Genomic DNA, 16,344 nt, shown 5'->3' with positions numbered 1-16,344 from the left:
GGCTATGTTCAAGATTTATTCTTCACTATGGTTTTCAGAAAGTTGACTACGATGTGTTTTGTTTTGTTTTGAAGATTTTATTTATTTATTTGACAGGGAGAAAGAGATCACAATTATGCAGCGAGGCGGGCAGAGAAAGGGGGTGAGGCAGGCTCCCTGCTGAGCAGAGAGCCAGACGCAGGGTTCAATCCCAGGACCCCGAAACCATGACCCAAGCCAAAGGCAGAGGCCCAACCCACTGAGCCACCCAGGCACCCCATGATGTCCTTAAGCTGGGATTTTGTCATAGTCAATCCTATTTGGTGTTTCCTAGTCTTTCTGAAGATTTAAACTGCATTTCTCAACAAATTTGGGGGGCTTTCCATCTTTATTTCTTTCTATATTTTTTCCGCCTCATTTTCTTTATATCCTCCCTTTCCACACAGATCAATGTGAATTTTGTCATAGGATGGATAATATATAGTGTTTCAATCATACCTGATTTGGATAATTTAGATGATGACACTGGGGCTTTTGGGCTAATGATATTATCAAGAAATTTTAGACTTTGAGTAGATGCTGCCATGCACTGAGACTTTTAGGGATGTTAGTATGCAGTAAATGTATTTTGCACATGGGGTGATCCTGAATTTGAGGGATCAGAAGGCAGACAGTAGCGAGGTAAACAGTGGCTCAAAAAAAGGCATATTCCGGGACACCTGGGTGGCTCAGTTGGTTAAGCAGCTGCCTTCGGCTCAGGTCATGATCCCAGCGTCCTGGGATCGAGTCCCACATCGGGCTCCTTGCTCTGCAGGGAGCCTGCTTCTCCCTCTGCCTCTGCCTGCCACTCTCTCTGCCTGTGCTTGCTCTCCCTCTCTCTCTCTCTCTCTCTCTGACAAATAAATAAAATCTTTAAAAAAAAAAAAAAGGCATATTCCAATCCTAACCCCTAGAACCTGCATATAGTACATTATAGACCCAAAGAGTGGCCATAACTTTATACACCAAAATGTGATTGATGTATAGATGTTGGGAGTTTATCTTGGATTATAGGTACAGGTACTAAATGTATTCACATATATCCTGTAAGATAAATAGAAGAGGAGAAGACACAGACACGAAAGGAAGAAATGTGATCACAGAGGCAAAGGTTGGAGTGATATAGATGGCTGCAAGGCAAGGAATGCTGACAGTCACTGGAAGCTGGAAAAGGAAAAGAACAGATTCTGCTTAGAGGTTCTAGAGGGAGTGTGGCATTGCCAACACTTTGATTTTGGACTTGTGGCCTCCAGTATTGTGGGAGAATAAATTTCTGTTATTTTAACCGCTCCCTGCCCAGTTTCATGGTAATTTGTTATGACAACCATAGGAAAGAAATATAATAAATATGGATATCCAGAACAATGTGAATTCTATGTTGTGGACTGCCCAGGACTGGGGATGCTGGGTGGTATGGTAAGTGTATGTTAATATTTCAAGAAACTTCTCAACTAATTTCTGGAGTGGCTATACCATTTCACATTCCCAAAAGCAACGTATGAGAAATCCAGCTCCTCCAACTCACTGACTTCTGAGAGTTCCTTAAAAGGTGTGGTAGATACAAGACAGTTTGTGCCTTTTCATTCTACTACCATTGTTTTTCAAAGAGCAGATATGCTTTGTTTTAATGAACTGTAATTTATCAGTTTTACTTACATGGATTTTGCTATTCAAGTCATCTATGAGAAATCTGTGTCTAACCCAAGTCACAAAAGTTTTCTCCAACATTTTCTTCTAAAAGCTTTATATTAGTGAGTTTCACATTTAAATCTATGATCCAATTTTAGTTCATTTTTATATATGGAATGATGTATGGATTGATGCTCATTTTTTTGTTTTGGCATGTAAGTACCCAAGTGGTCCATCACCATTTTTGAAAAGACTAGCCTTTCTCATTTTGCGCCTTTGCCAAAAATCAATTGTCCATATGTACAGGAATGTTCCTGGGTTCCCTATTGAACACTGTAGCTTAAGTAAATCTTGACAGCAGGTAATAATATCTCTTCAAATTTGTTTTTCTCTTTCAGTGTTATTTTGTCATTAAAAGCTCTATGTATTTACATATGAATTTTAGAAGTAGCTTGTCAATTTCTACCCCCCCCCCAAATTCTGTGGCTCTTTTTTTTATCCTGCTGGCCTTTTGATGGTGATTGCATTGAATATACAGATTAATCAAATCAACAAATATAATCAACAATATTAAGCATTCTAACTCCAAAACATGATTTAACTCTCCACTTATTTACATCCTTACTCTGAGCAATGTTTTATAGTTTTAAGGGTACATGTCTTACATATTATAAGTACACATTACACACTATTTTCTACCGTTAACGTCCTTAAAAAATTACCAATTACCTATTGTTTGTTCCTAATATGTAGAGGGGCAACTGACTTCCATATTGATCTGATACTCTGAAACCTAATTAAAATCACTTTTTCTAACTATTTTTATAGAATCCAAAAGATTTTCTACACAACTATATCATCTTTAAATAAATATAGTTTTACTTTCTTCCTTTCTGATATGATGACGATTCTTTCTGTGGTCTCAGATTTCCTTTGCAGATCTCAGGAGGGTCTGTCTTTGCAGCTTTCATCTCTCCAGCACTCTATCCTAAGAACTCTATGATCTTCACCTCTCAGTATTCTTAGCAATAACTCATCAATAGAGGGAGTCTATCCAGCTCCACTTGGACTCCTCTTTCTTGCACCATGGGCTAGAAAATTTGTCAAGGCAGTAAGCTGGGACAATCATAGGCTTTTTCTCATTTGCTTCCCATCTCTCAAGGATCACCTCCTTCATGGCCTTATGTCCTATGTCTAGGAAAACACTGTTTGTTCTTTCATTGTTTCATGTAGGAAGGTAAATCCAGTTTCTCTTACTCCAGGTTATTTATGCTGATTTGGGTGTTATCTAGTTGTATCCCTAAGACAAGAAGAGCTTAGGATCCTCTTACTCCACCCTCTTCCCACCAACCTCTCTTTCTTAGTCTACAGTGACCCAAAGTGAAGGTCCTCATATTAACTCTTTGTCATTTACTGTGCCAGGTTTTACAAGTACAGTAAGACACATTTTACATCTATTATTTCTGACACTTCCTGAAATAAATGCTATGGAACAGTCTTTGGTCCCATTTTACAGATGAGTAAATGGAAACTTAAGGAAAGTAGAAAATTTATCTTTGGTAATAGAATTACTAAGCAGCATCCAAGTATATATGGAAGTTGGGGACAGGAAATGGGGAGTGACTGCTAATCAGCAAAAAATTTGTTATAAAAAATGTTCTAATAGTAGATGCTGGTGATGGTTGCGTAGCTCTGTGAAGATACTTAAAAAAAACAAACACTGAAATGCACATTTTTTAAAAAATTTAATTTATATTCTAAGAATTATATCTCAATAAAGCTAACATTTTGGTGGGGGAGGGAACTGATAAAAGTCAAGAGCATAGGGTTATACACAGGACCATGAGGATTAGCAAATAAAAAATTACAGAAAGTCCAGTAAAATTTGAGTTTCTTTTTTTTTTTTTAAAGATTTTATTTATTTGACAGAGAGAAAGAGAGATCACAAGTAGGCAGAGAGAGAGGGGAAAGCAGGCTCCCAGTTGAGCAGAGAGCCTGATGCGGGGCTCGATCCCAGGACCCTGAGATCATGACCTGAGCCACCCAGGTGCCCCTAAAATTTGAATTTCAATATAAATCTAAGTAAGCAATATCTGGACATACTCATACTAAAATTACCTATTTTTACTTGAACTGACCATTAAATACTATCAATTAATAATATTAAATAGCTAGATTCTTTTGCCATAAGGATTAAACCTATAAGCTTACAATTTTATAGGACTATACTGATAAAAGTAACACTTACCTGATGTGCAAATGTTTCCAAAGCAAGTTGACCATTTAATAAAATTTGCATGTTAAGTACTAAAATGACTTGTACCTGCTTGAGTAAGACATTATATAAGTATATTAACAAATATTGTAAAGGTTTCACCATATATTCCTGCTGAAAAAGAAGTATTTTTCTAACTGCATATGTGCCTTATGAGGAAAATTACTGTCAGATGCAGAGGATATCCCAAGTCATAGATCACAAAACAACTTAATTCAACATAATTAGATCCACATACTTGAGTTTTTTCCTTGCCTGATTAAAGTACCCTCAGAGTTTTTGGAAGAATCTAGAATGACATGATTTTGAAGTACTCAAAGACAGTTAGCTAGATCATATGCCATATAGATTTCATAATCAGTGCTAAATTTTATATATTATTTCAAAGTAATTTTCAGTAGAAGCTTACAGAAATTAATTTTATAGTCATTACTTGAGTTTCCTTAGATCTTAATATTTGGGGTTTAGAAATTCCCAATCTTCTAAATTACAGAGTGTGACATCTCTATTTCCAGGTTGGATGTACAGGTAATTAAATGATAAATAATGCTAATGCAAATGATTTACAAAAAAAAAAAGGTGTAAGCAAAAAAAAAGTATAAACATTTAAAATAGTAGAATTCTAGGTTATAGCTGAAGTAGGGCATACAAATTACTGGTGAGGACAGAAAAGGTATTACAAAAACAGAGTTAAGAAATCAAATGTGTGGGCACCGGAATGGCAGTCGGTTAAACATCTGATTCTTGGTTTTAACTCAAGTCATGACCTAAAGGTCATGAGATCCAGCCATGTGTCAGGCTCTGCACTCAGCATGGAGTCTGCGTGAGTTTCCCCCTCTCTTTCCCTCTGTTCCTCCCCAACCCTTCCCATCTCTCAAATAAACAAATCTTTAAAAAATAAAATAAAATAAAATGTGCCAGCAGCATAGTTAAATATTGAATTTTCAACTAAAATGGTCCTCTACTTAGAAACTTCCATACAAAAGAAACAAAAATGAACAGTAACTAAAATAAGAATAAGCGGGACGCCTGGGTGACGCAGTTGGTTGGACGACTGACTTCGGCTCAGGACGTGATCCTGGAGTCCCGGGATCGAGTCCCACATCAGGCTCCCAGCTCCATGGGGAGTCTGCTTCGCTCTCTGACCTTCTCCTCGTTCATGCTCTCTCTCACACTCTCTCTCTCTCAAATAAATAAATAAAATCTTTAAAAAAAAATAAAAAAATAAAATAAAATAAGAATAAGCAAGTTCAGATGTGCCAGAAGGTAAGGACATTGTAAGAGAAAAATTGAGATATGTCAAAGGACACAAATGTCAAGTTGATAGATGCCACTGGCCAAATCTGGGATATCCTGAGCATTAAAATAAATAGTCATTGAATGAAAATAAGCCACTGAAATAAAATAGGAATCTATTAACCAAATGATATATATAAATAAAAGAAGTGTTATAAATTTGGGGAGGGGAAGGGATATTTACATAATTTAAAATGACTTCTACCCAGGGCACAGAACAGAGCAGTAGATAAAAATGTCCCACTCCTAAACTATCCTTAAGAGAGATATATTTTCATACTTTAAAAGCTGCTGCCTGACAGTCCAGCTTTCAATTAGCCACATCTAGATGCTGACTGAGATCCACACATTAACAAAATGAAGGATAAAAAGCCAATGACCATCTCAAAAGATATGGAAAAGCATTTTAAAATATTCAATTCATAATAAAAACATCCATTCATGATAAAAACTCTCAATAAAATGGGTATAAAGGAAATGTACCTCAATATAATAAAGGCCATCTATGAGAAGCCCACATCTAACATCACACTCAACAGTGACCAGCTGAAAGCTTTTCCTCTAAGATCAAGAACAAAACAAGGATGCACATTCTCACCACTTTTTTCAACATGCTACTGGAAGTCCAAGTCAGAGATATTAGGCAAGAAAAATAAAGAAAGAAATCAGTCAATGTGATATAACAAACGCTTCAACAAAAGAAAGGATAAAAACCATATAATCATTTCAATAGACAAAGAAAAAGCATCTGACAAAGTAAAATATCCATTCATAATAAAAACCAGTTGTAAAATAGGTTTAGAGGGAACATACCTCAATATAATAAAGGCCATACATGAGAAACCCCACAGCAACATCATACCAAATGGGAAAAACTGAGAGCTTTCCCCCTAAAATCAGGAACAAGATCACCAAGTCAATCCTACCACTTTTACTGGAAGTCCTAGCCATAACAATCAGACAACAAAAAGGAACAAAAGGCATCTATATGGGTAAGGAAAAAAATAAAACTTTCAAAATTTGAAAATGACATGATACTATATATAGAAAACCTGAAAGACACCACCAAAAAACTACCAGAATTGACAAATGAATTCACCAAGGTCACAGGATACAAAAATCAATGTACAGAAACCCATTGCATTTCTATATACTAATAACGAAACAAGAGAAACAGAAATGAATAAAGCAATCCCATTTACAAATGCACAAAAAATAAGATACCTAGGAATGGACTTAGCCAATGAAGTGAAAGAACAGTACTCCAAAAACTATAAAATACTGATAAAAGAAATTGAACATGATACAAAGACTACAAAGACATTCTATGCTAATGGACTGGAAGAACAAATATTGTTAAAATGTCCATACTAGCCAAAGCAATCTACATGTTTAATGCAATCCCTATCAAAATACCAACAGGATTTTTCACAGAATTAGAACAAATAATCCCAAAATTTGTATGGAGCTACAAAAGATCCCAAATAGCTAACATAGTCTTAAAAAAGAAAAACAAAGCTGATGGTATCACAATTCCAGATTTTAAGTTATACTACAAAGCTACAGTAATCAAAACAGTATGATACTGGCATATAAACAGGCACATAGGTCAATGAAACAGAATAGAAAACCCAGATATGAACACAACTAATCTTTGACACAGCAGGAAAGAACCCAGTGGGAAAAAGACAGTTTCTTCAACAAGTGGTACTGGGAAAACTAGACAGCAACATGCAAAAGAATGAAACTGGACCACTTTCTTCTACCATAGATATAAAAAAACAAAACTCAAAATGGATTAAAGACCTAAATGTGAAGCCTGAAACCATAAAAATCCTAAAAGACAGCATAAGCAGTAATTTTCTAACATCAGCTGTACCAATATTTTTCTAGATATGCCTCCTGAGGCAGAGGAATGATACAAAAAATAAACCACTGGAACTATATAAAAGTAAAAAGCTTCTGCACAGCAAAGGAAATAATCAACAAAACTAAAAGGCAACCTAATAGGAGAAAATATCTGCAAATGACATATCCAATAAAAGGTTAGAATTCAGATTATATAAAGAATTTATACAACTTGACATCCAAAAACAAAAACAAAAACAAAAACCAATAACCCACAAATAATGCAATTAAAAACAGGGGAGAAGACATGAAAGACCTATCTCCAAAGAAGACAGACAGATGGCCAACAGACACATGAAAGGATGCTCAACATCACTCAGAATCAGGGAAACACAAATCAAAACTATAATGCACTACCACCTCCCACCTGTCAGAATAGTTAAAATCAAAAATGCAAGAAACAATAGGTATTGGCGAGGATGTGGAGAAAAAGGAACCTTTCACACTGCTGGTAGGAATGCAAACTGGTGCAGCAACTCTGGAAATAGTATGGAGGTTTTTCAGAAATTTAAAAACAGAATTGCCCTACAATCCAACAATTGCGCTAGTGGGTGTTTATCCAAAGAATACAAAAACACTAATTCAAAGGGCTACATGCACCCTTATGTTTATTGCAGCATTATTTACAACAGCCAAACTACGGAAGCAACCCAAATGTCCATTAATTGATGATTAGATAAAGAAGATGTCTCTTTCTCTCTCTCTCTCTCTCACAAACACACCATACCCCCACACACAGTGGAATATTATTCAGTCATAAAAAAGAATGAAATCGTGTCATTTGCAATGCCGTGGATGAAGCTAGAGAATATAATGCTAAGTGAAATAAGTCAGTCCAAGAAAGACAAATACCATAAGATTTCACTCATTTATGGAATTTAAGAAAAAAAGCAAATGATCATAGGGGAAAAAATAGAGAGAGGCAAACCAAGAAACAAACTCTTAACTACAGAGAACAAATTGATGGTTACCGGGGGCGGGGTGGGGGGAATGGTGGGGGGTGTGGCAGGATGGGTCAAACAGCTGATGAGGATTAAGGAGTGCACTTGTCATGATAAGCACTGGATTATTAAAGTAAAAACTTAAAAATAATTAAAAGAGAAAAATCATAAGAAAGAGAAACTACATTTATAGTACTTATCAAAATAAATCCATATATGAGTGGACCCATGAAGTTCAAACCCATGTGGTTCAAGCGTTAGCTATATTTGTTGTTAAGATTCAGGTCACTAGAATACCCAGAAATGAACCCACAACTATATGGTCAATTAATCTTCGACAAAGCAGGAAAGAATATTCAGTAGAAAAAAGACAGTCTCTTCAACAAATGGTGTTGGGAAAACTGGACAGCAACATGCAAAGGAATGAAATTGGAACAGTTTCTTATACCAAACACAAATAATTCAAAATAGATGAAAGACCTAAATGTGAGACAGGAAACCATCAAAATTCTAGAGGAGAACATAGGCAGTAACTACTCTGACATCAGCTATGGCAACTTCTTACTAAGTTGTTATATAGTAACTTCTACATAACAACCATATAGTTGGATGTTGCCACATAGTAACTTCTTACTATGTTTTACTAAGTAAGACATATCTTACTAGATATCTCTCCTCAGGCAAGGGAAACAAGCAAATACAAACTATTGGGATTTCATCAAGATAAAAAGCCTTTCATCAGGATAAGATAAAAAGCTTTTGGGTAATGGCTATTAAGGGGGGATTTTGTGTTGAGTACTGGGTTTACATGTAGTGATGAATCACTAAATTCTACTCCTGAAATCAGTATTACCCTATATGTCAACTAACTAGAATTTAAACAAAAATTTGGAAAAAAAATAATAATTTGGTAAAGTTTAAAAAATGATAAAACCTTCTGCACAATGAAGGAAACAATCAACAAAACTAAAAGGCAACCTTTGGAAGGGGAGAAGATATTTGCAAATGACATATCTGATAAAGGATTAGTATCCAAAATCTATAAAGAACTTATAAAACTCAACACCCAAAAAACAAATAGTCCAGTGAAAAATGGGCAGAAGGCACGAACAGACATTTTCCCAAAAAAGATACCACATGAAAAGATGCTCAACATCACTCAACATTAGGGAAATACAAATCAAAACTACAATGAGATACCACCTCAAACCTGTCAGAATGACTAGAATTAACAACACAGAAAACAACAGGTGTTGGTGGGAATGCAAACTGGTGCAGCCAGTCTAGAAAACAGCATGGAGGTTCCTCAAAAAGTTAAAAACAGAACTACCCTACAATCCAGCAATTACACTACTGGGTATTTATCCAAAGGAAACTGATTCCAAGGGACACATGAACCCAAATGTTTACAACAGCATTATCAACAGTGGCCAAATTGTGGAAAGAGCCCAATGTCCATCAGCTGATGAATGGATAAAGAAGATATGGTATATATACACAATGGAATACTACTCAGCCATAAAAAGAATGAAATCTTGCAATTTGTGATGAGGTAGATGGAGCCAGAGAGTATAATGCTAAGCAAAATAAGCCAGTCAGAGAAAGACAAATACCATATGATTTCACTCATATATGAAATTTAAGAAACAAAACAAATGAACACAGTGGGGAAGAAAAGAAAGGCAAACCAAGAAACAGACTCTTAACTATAGAGAATAAACTGATGGTTATCAGAAGACAGGTGGGGGGGATGGGTTAAATGGATGATGGGGATTAAGAAGGGCACTTGTGATGAGCACCAGGTGTTACATGTAAGTGCTGAATCACTAAATTCTACACCTGAAACTAATATTACACTGTATGCTAAGTAACTTCAATTTAAATAAAAACTTTTAAAAAATCGGTAACATTTTGAATGAAGAACTTCCCACATTTTAGATTTGGCTGGCTATATTCTCATGGTATTGTTTAACTTATCTATCTCTATCTTTTATGTAAAGTACTAATTACATCTAGGGGCTGAATTGGATTCAGGTTTAATTTAGAAGACTGGGCAGAAATAGTTCATAGATAATATTGTATACATCCTATTACATCAAATCAGGAAGTACATGATATCTGACTGTTCCACTTTGGTAATCAGCTAAAACTAAATACAGATGATAACTGCCTAAATCCATTGTTTCATTAGGGGTAGCAATAATGGTGATTCTTAAAATTCTGACTTTTTTTAATTGAGGTATAACTGACATACAACATTCTATTAGTTTCAGGTGTACAACATAATGATCAATATGTGTATATATTACAAAATGATCACCACACTAAATCTAAATTCCAACATTTTTAATACTGGAATTCTTCCATAAAGAAAAACTTTCCCTCACCAGCTATTCAGTTATCTTATTAAATTGAAATAAGGAAGACAAGGTACATGCTTTAGTTATCAATTTTCAAAATAATGAGTTAGTAAACAAGCAACCTACGCTTATGTCCAATACTTCCTTTTTAAGTATCATTACAAACTCATAGATTTCTATATATTTAAGACGTTTCATTCTATGATAGAAAATTTTAATGGAAACTTATGATAAACAGCATTTTTGACTACCTGGAAAGGATGGACTAACTAATAAGTGGTGAGGGGTCAATGAGCTCTTAGGATAAAGGATATACAGTAGCATATGGTAAATGCATAACCACAAGCTCTGGGACACCAGAGATTGAACAGTTGGAATTTTAGCCTATTAAGTATCTCAGTATCTACCAAATGACATTAAGAGTACATGTAAAAGCACTTAGCATGGTACCTAATACAAATAGCAAGTTATATCTGTGGGTGTGGGTGTGGATGTGTGTGCGGATGTACACACATGTATACATGCATGCCCATACATGCATGCACAGTGACATGTTGCTAAACGTTAAAAACTGGCTCCATAAGAAAAAAAAACAGTTCTGACTTGCAGTGTTTGTCGATTTCCATTAAACACTCCTAACACAAATGTAATGTCACTACAGCCAGAGCTGGGAACACATGTACACAACTCATTCTCACTATACCACCGAATATTATCCATAGAGTCATATGTCATAAAATGCAATTATTTTTGCATATATATGAATATGGGCTTACATGCATATGTGTGTGCGTGTGCATCTATGCAAGTATATAAAACCAAAACACACAAAAAAGACCTGGAGAGATATCTAATGGATGAAGGGGTTTTCACCAGTGGGGGGAGGGGGGTGGGAGAGAAGGAGATGGTATAGGGTAGGAGGAGAAGGATAAATAGAATTTTTGTTTTATCAAGTTCACTGACTTGTTTACCTACTGCTTATGTATTTATTGGGTCAAAATAGGGAATTTTATGTTCTCAATAACATTAAGTCCCAAATAAACAGCTTAATCAGATGTCATATTACACACACACAAACACCTTCTATAAAATATACTACTTACTTTGGCTTCAGTTTCTCCTCTGTGAAGAGTATACAGATGATGGACAGCACTTTGTGATGAAGACCAAGGATGAGTAAGAATTTGGAAGACATGAAAGTCATGGCCAAGGGTGTCTGTTGTGACTAGAAGCATTCCTGAAAGACACACCAAAAAGAGAGTAAAAATAAAAACAATTAGGCATCTGGATGAAATATTTTCACAAAGTATTCATTATGCTTTTTTAATTTTTTTTTTAAAAGTCTACCTATTTATTTGACACAGAGAGAGAGAGAGATCATAAGTAGGCAGAGAGGAAGGCAGAGAAAGAGGGGGAAGCAGGCTCCCTGCTTAGGAGAGCCCGATGCGGGGCTCAATCCCAGGACCCTGAGATCATGACCTGAGCCAAAGGCAGAGGCTTAACCCACTGAGCCACCTAGGCACCCCTCTTTATGCTTTAAAGTACTACTGATGGAAAAAAAATGACCAAAGATGTAAAAAACTTCTCCCAATTAGAAAAAAATAAAATACATCTTTCTTCTGTATGAACCTTCATGCAACATCAGTACACATCAGTATAATTTAGTGAGGACACTAATTGTAGAAGTTTTCTGTTCCCGTATGCCTAGTAGAGAAAGGGTTACTAAGAGTTCTCAAACATTTTATTTATTTAATTATTTATTTTTAAGATTTTTATTCATTCATTCGACAGAGAGAGATCACAAGTAGGCAGAGAGGCAGGCAGAGAGAGAAAGAGGAGGAAGCAGGCTCCCTGCTGAGCAGAGAGCCAGATGCGGGACTCAATCCCAGGACCCTGAGATCATGACCTGAGCTGAAGGCAGAGGCTTTAACCCACTGAGCCACCCAGGTGCCCCAAGTTCTCAAACATTTTAAAACAGCCAATGTGATAACAAAAAATGTGAAGATGACTTCTCTCCATGAAACTAAAACCTGCTCCCACTTTTTACCATTTTTCAAAACCCGAATTTTGAGTTTCAGTTACAATACCCTACCTTAATTCACTAGTTTAAAATGTGTCTCTACCCTAGCATAACATTTATCCAAACTGCTTATAGTGTCTCACAGAGCAAGTTTTTAATTTTGACAAAGTATCTCGGTGAAGAACTCTTTCCCTAATCCATGGTCTCAACTATTTTGTTTTCTGGCAAAATTTTCAGAGTTTTATATTTTACATACAGGTCTATTATTCATTTTGAGTTAATTTTTATAAAAAGCATGAGGTATCACACAAAGGAACTTTTTTTGGAAATGATGTTCAATTGTTCCAGCAAGATTTCTTTCAGAAACTATTCTTTATCCACTGAGTTCTTTATTTTTTTAATCTATTGTCAATTTGCCAAATATCAACTGGCTGTATCTGCATAGATCTTTTTCTGGAATTATTATTCTAGTCCATCAATTTCATCTATAGTCATCTATACTCTCATTAATACCACACTTCCTTCACTACTATAACTTTATAGTAAATCTTGAAATCAGGTTAGAACCTTTTCAACATTATTTTGGCTATTCCAATTCCTTTCCAAACACAGAATCAGATTTTGATATTTTAAAAAATTCCTAGGATTTTTTGGGAGGATTATATTAAGTCTATAAATCAATTTGAGTATGATGAACATCTTAACAATATTGAGTCTTCTGACCTAGGAACACTTCATATTTCTTAACATATATCTTCTTTGACTTTTTTTTCCTTGTTTGGCACACAAATTGTAAATATATTTTCTTGGATCCATTATAAATGGTATTCTTTATTTTATCTCAATTATCAATTTTTCCCTGCTGATACATAGACATAAAATTGACATTTTTTATATTCTGCCAGCTCTAGCAAAGGTTTCTTTGTAGATTAGATGGAATTTTCTTTACAGAATACCATGTAGTATGTGACTAGACATAATTTCTTCCTTTCCAAACTACATGCCTTTTTCTCTTTTTCTTCACTCACTACATTTGCTGAGGAAAACAGGACTGGTGAGAAGCAATATTCATAACTTCCAAATTCTAAGACAAGTATTCAATCTTTAAGTATGATTTTAGCTCTAGGATTTTTTATAAATGCCCACTATAAACTTAAGGATGTTCCTTTCTAGTCGTAGTCTGTTGAGAGCTTTTATAATGAATGAAATGTTGAATTTTGTCCAGGGTTTTATACCTGTGAGATGATTATGTGGTCGTCTTCTTTACTCGATTAATATGGTGAATTTTACTAATGACTGATTATCAAATGTTGACCAAGCCGTGCATTTCTAGAATAAGCTCCACCTGGTCAAAATCCTTTATTATATGCTGCCAGATTCAATTAGCTAATGTTTTAAGATTTTCATGATGTGTTCCTGAGGGATATTCATTTGTAGGTCTCAAATCATGTATTTATCTGTTTTTAGAATCAGGGTAAAGCTGGTCCTATTGTGAAAGGTTCCTTATATTCTTATTTTCCAGAAGAGATTAGGGAAAAGTGCTATTATTTCTTACCTAGATGTTTAGTAAAATTTGCCAGTGGGCCTTTCTGTAGTTGAACACTCAACAATTTTTTAAATTTAATTTCTTTGTAATTTAAATTTTATTACTTTAAAATGGAAAATTCGAGTGTTTAATTTAAATGTTCTTCTTGGGTGAATCACTTTCTGTAACTCAAGGAAATGGCCGGGTCTTTGGTGATGTCCACTTTTTCACTGAGATTATCAACAATTTGTTTTCTCTCTCTCTCTCTCTTTTTGCTCATTCTAGCTAGATGCTTTCAAGGATATTTATTTGGGTGTCGCAGAGATTTTTTTTCTTTCTTTTTTTTTTTTTTTAAAGATTTTACTTATTTGAGAGAGAGAGCACAAGTTGGGGGGTGGTTGGGAAGGGGGACGCAGACTCCCCGCCAAGCAGGGCACCTGATGTGGGGCTAAATCCCAGGACCCTGAGATCATGACCTGAACCAAAGGCAGACACTTAACCAACTGAGCCACCCAGATGCCCCAACTGTCATTGATTTTCTTTCAATTTCATTGATTTCTCCTATATTCCTCCTTCTGCTATTAGTATGTTCTATTACTATTTCCTTCATTCTCCTTAGTTTTATTTGCTTTCTTTTCTCCACTTTGTTTTTTTAAATGTACAATGAACTCACCACCCCGAGATCAAGAGTCAGATACTTAACGGACTGAGCCATTAAGCTACTCCCTTTTTCAACTTTAAGGGAAGCTTAGATTATTGTTTCAGGAACTTTCTTCTTTTTCAGAATGCCATATATTAGTATAAATTTCCCTATAAACCTGCTTTAAAATGGAATGAATTCCAAAAATTTGATACTGCCTTTTTTTTTTTTTGCATTCAGTTCTAAATGTTTTCTAAATATTTCCTCTTTACTCATGGGATATTTAATACGTTATTAAGTTTTTCCAAGTATTTGGGTATTTTTAAGGTATCTTTCACATATTGATTTTAGTTTAATTCCACTATGATAAGGAATTTGTTAAACCTTATTTTATATGAGACTAGACTAGACTAGTCCCACATATACTTGAACAGCTGCAGTGTTATAAAGGTCAGTTAATTCAAGTTTATTGATAGTGTTGTTAGGATCTTTAATATCCTTTACATTAAAGGATATTAAATATATTTAATATTATTAAATATATAAATATACATATTATTTATATATAATTAAATATTATATAAATATATACTATATTAAATGTATTATTTATATATAACAATTAAATATATAAATATGTAATTAAATAAATTTATATAAATTATATAAATATATAATAGTATATTAAAGGATATTAATATCATTTAATATCCTTACTGATTGATTGCCTACTTTCTTGTTCTACCACCACTGAGAAGAACTGAACATCTCCAAGTACAATTGTGGATATGTCTTTTTTTTTTCAGTTATATAAGCTCCCTAAATTTTAGACCTTTTTAAAGTCCATACACATTTAGGATTATTAGGACTTCTTGGTGAACAACCTCTTTTATCGTGATGTCCCATTTCAACCCTGATATTTTCCTGTTTTGAAGTCTACTTTTTCTGATACTGATACCATCATTCTAGCTTTGTTTTGATTGGTTCACACATGGTATATGCTCTTCCATTCTTTCACTTTTAAAATCAATATAAATATACTTATAAATATATTTAATATTTTTATTTTATAAATATATTTAATATTTATATATAAATACATATAACATTTAAATTAATATTATATTTAATTAATATAAATGACTTTGTTTTAGACAATAATTGAGGCCTAATTTGGGCTTTTGTTTTTTTTTAATCCAATTCTGGACTTTTTAAGTTGCTATTTGTAGTTCATTCACATTTAGCCTAACTTACTTGTAGGGTTAAATTTATAGCTACAATTTTATTATTTTTTTATTACTTTTCTGACGGCTTCCTTGCTTTTGTTGTTTCTCTGTTCTTGCTTCCTTCCTTTTTCTAGATAATTTCAATACTTTTAATATCCAATTTTAATTTTCCTATTATCTTTTTAAATATCTTTCTTACATTACATTTCTGTCGGTTATTCCAGGAACTATAATACACACATCCAAATGTGTGCATGTTTGTTTATATTTTGTCCAGAATTTATATTTGTTTTCTGAGGGAAGAATGGTTTATTGGCTCACTCTGCTATGCCAAAAGCAGAATCACATTTTTTAACTCTTAAAACTTTTCTCGGTTGAAAAAAATGCTATGAAAGCATATTAAGTGCTAGTGGGAAGATTAAGGTAGGCATTTAAATGAAAAGATGAAGTATATGTGAGTTTGCTATCCACCTGGCTAATATAAGGTACAACTCAAGTCACTATGT

At 34.3% G+C, this 16,344-nt stretch overlaps 1 protein-coding gene across 8 annotated transcripts in view; it reads right to left on the bottom strand.

The window, feature by feature from the left end:
- BCAS3 (BCAS3 microtubule associated cell migration factor) overlaps positions 1-16,344 on the bottom strand; it is a 588,867-nt gene that overhangs the window by 364,565 nt on the left and 207,958 nt on the right. For all 8 annotated transcript variants that reach the window (XM_044248512.1, XM_044248515.1, XM_044248514.1 and 5 more), the window contains exon 14: positions 11,531-11,664. In XM_044248512.1, the coding sequence (XP_044104447.1) occupies positions 11,531-11,664 (134 nt within the window). The remainder of the gene's footprint in view (positions 1-11,530; positions 11,665-16,344) is intronic.

This window comes from Neovison vison, chromosome 5, assembly GCF_020171115.1.
Source record: "Neovison vison isolate M4711 chromosome 5, ASM_NN_V1, whole genome shotgun sequence".
In the NCBI taxonomy this organism is placed as follows: Eukaryota; Metazoa; Chordata; class Mammalia; order Carnivora; family Mustelidae; genus Neogale; species Neogale vison.
The sequence above is the reverse complement of the archived record's forward strand: the minus strand, read 5'-3'. Positions and strand labels throughout refer to the sequence as shown.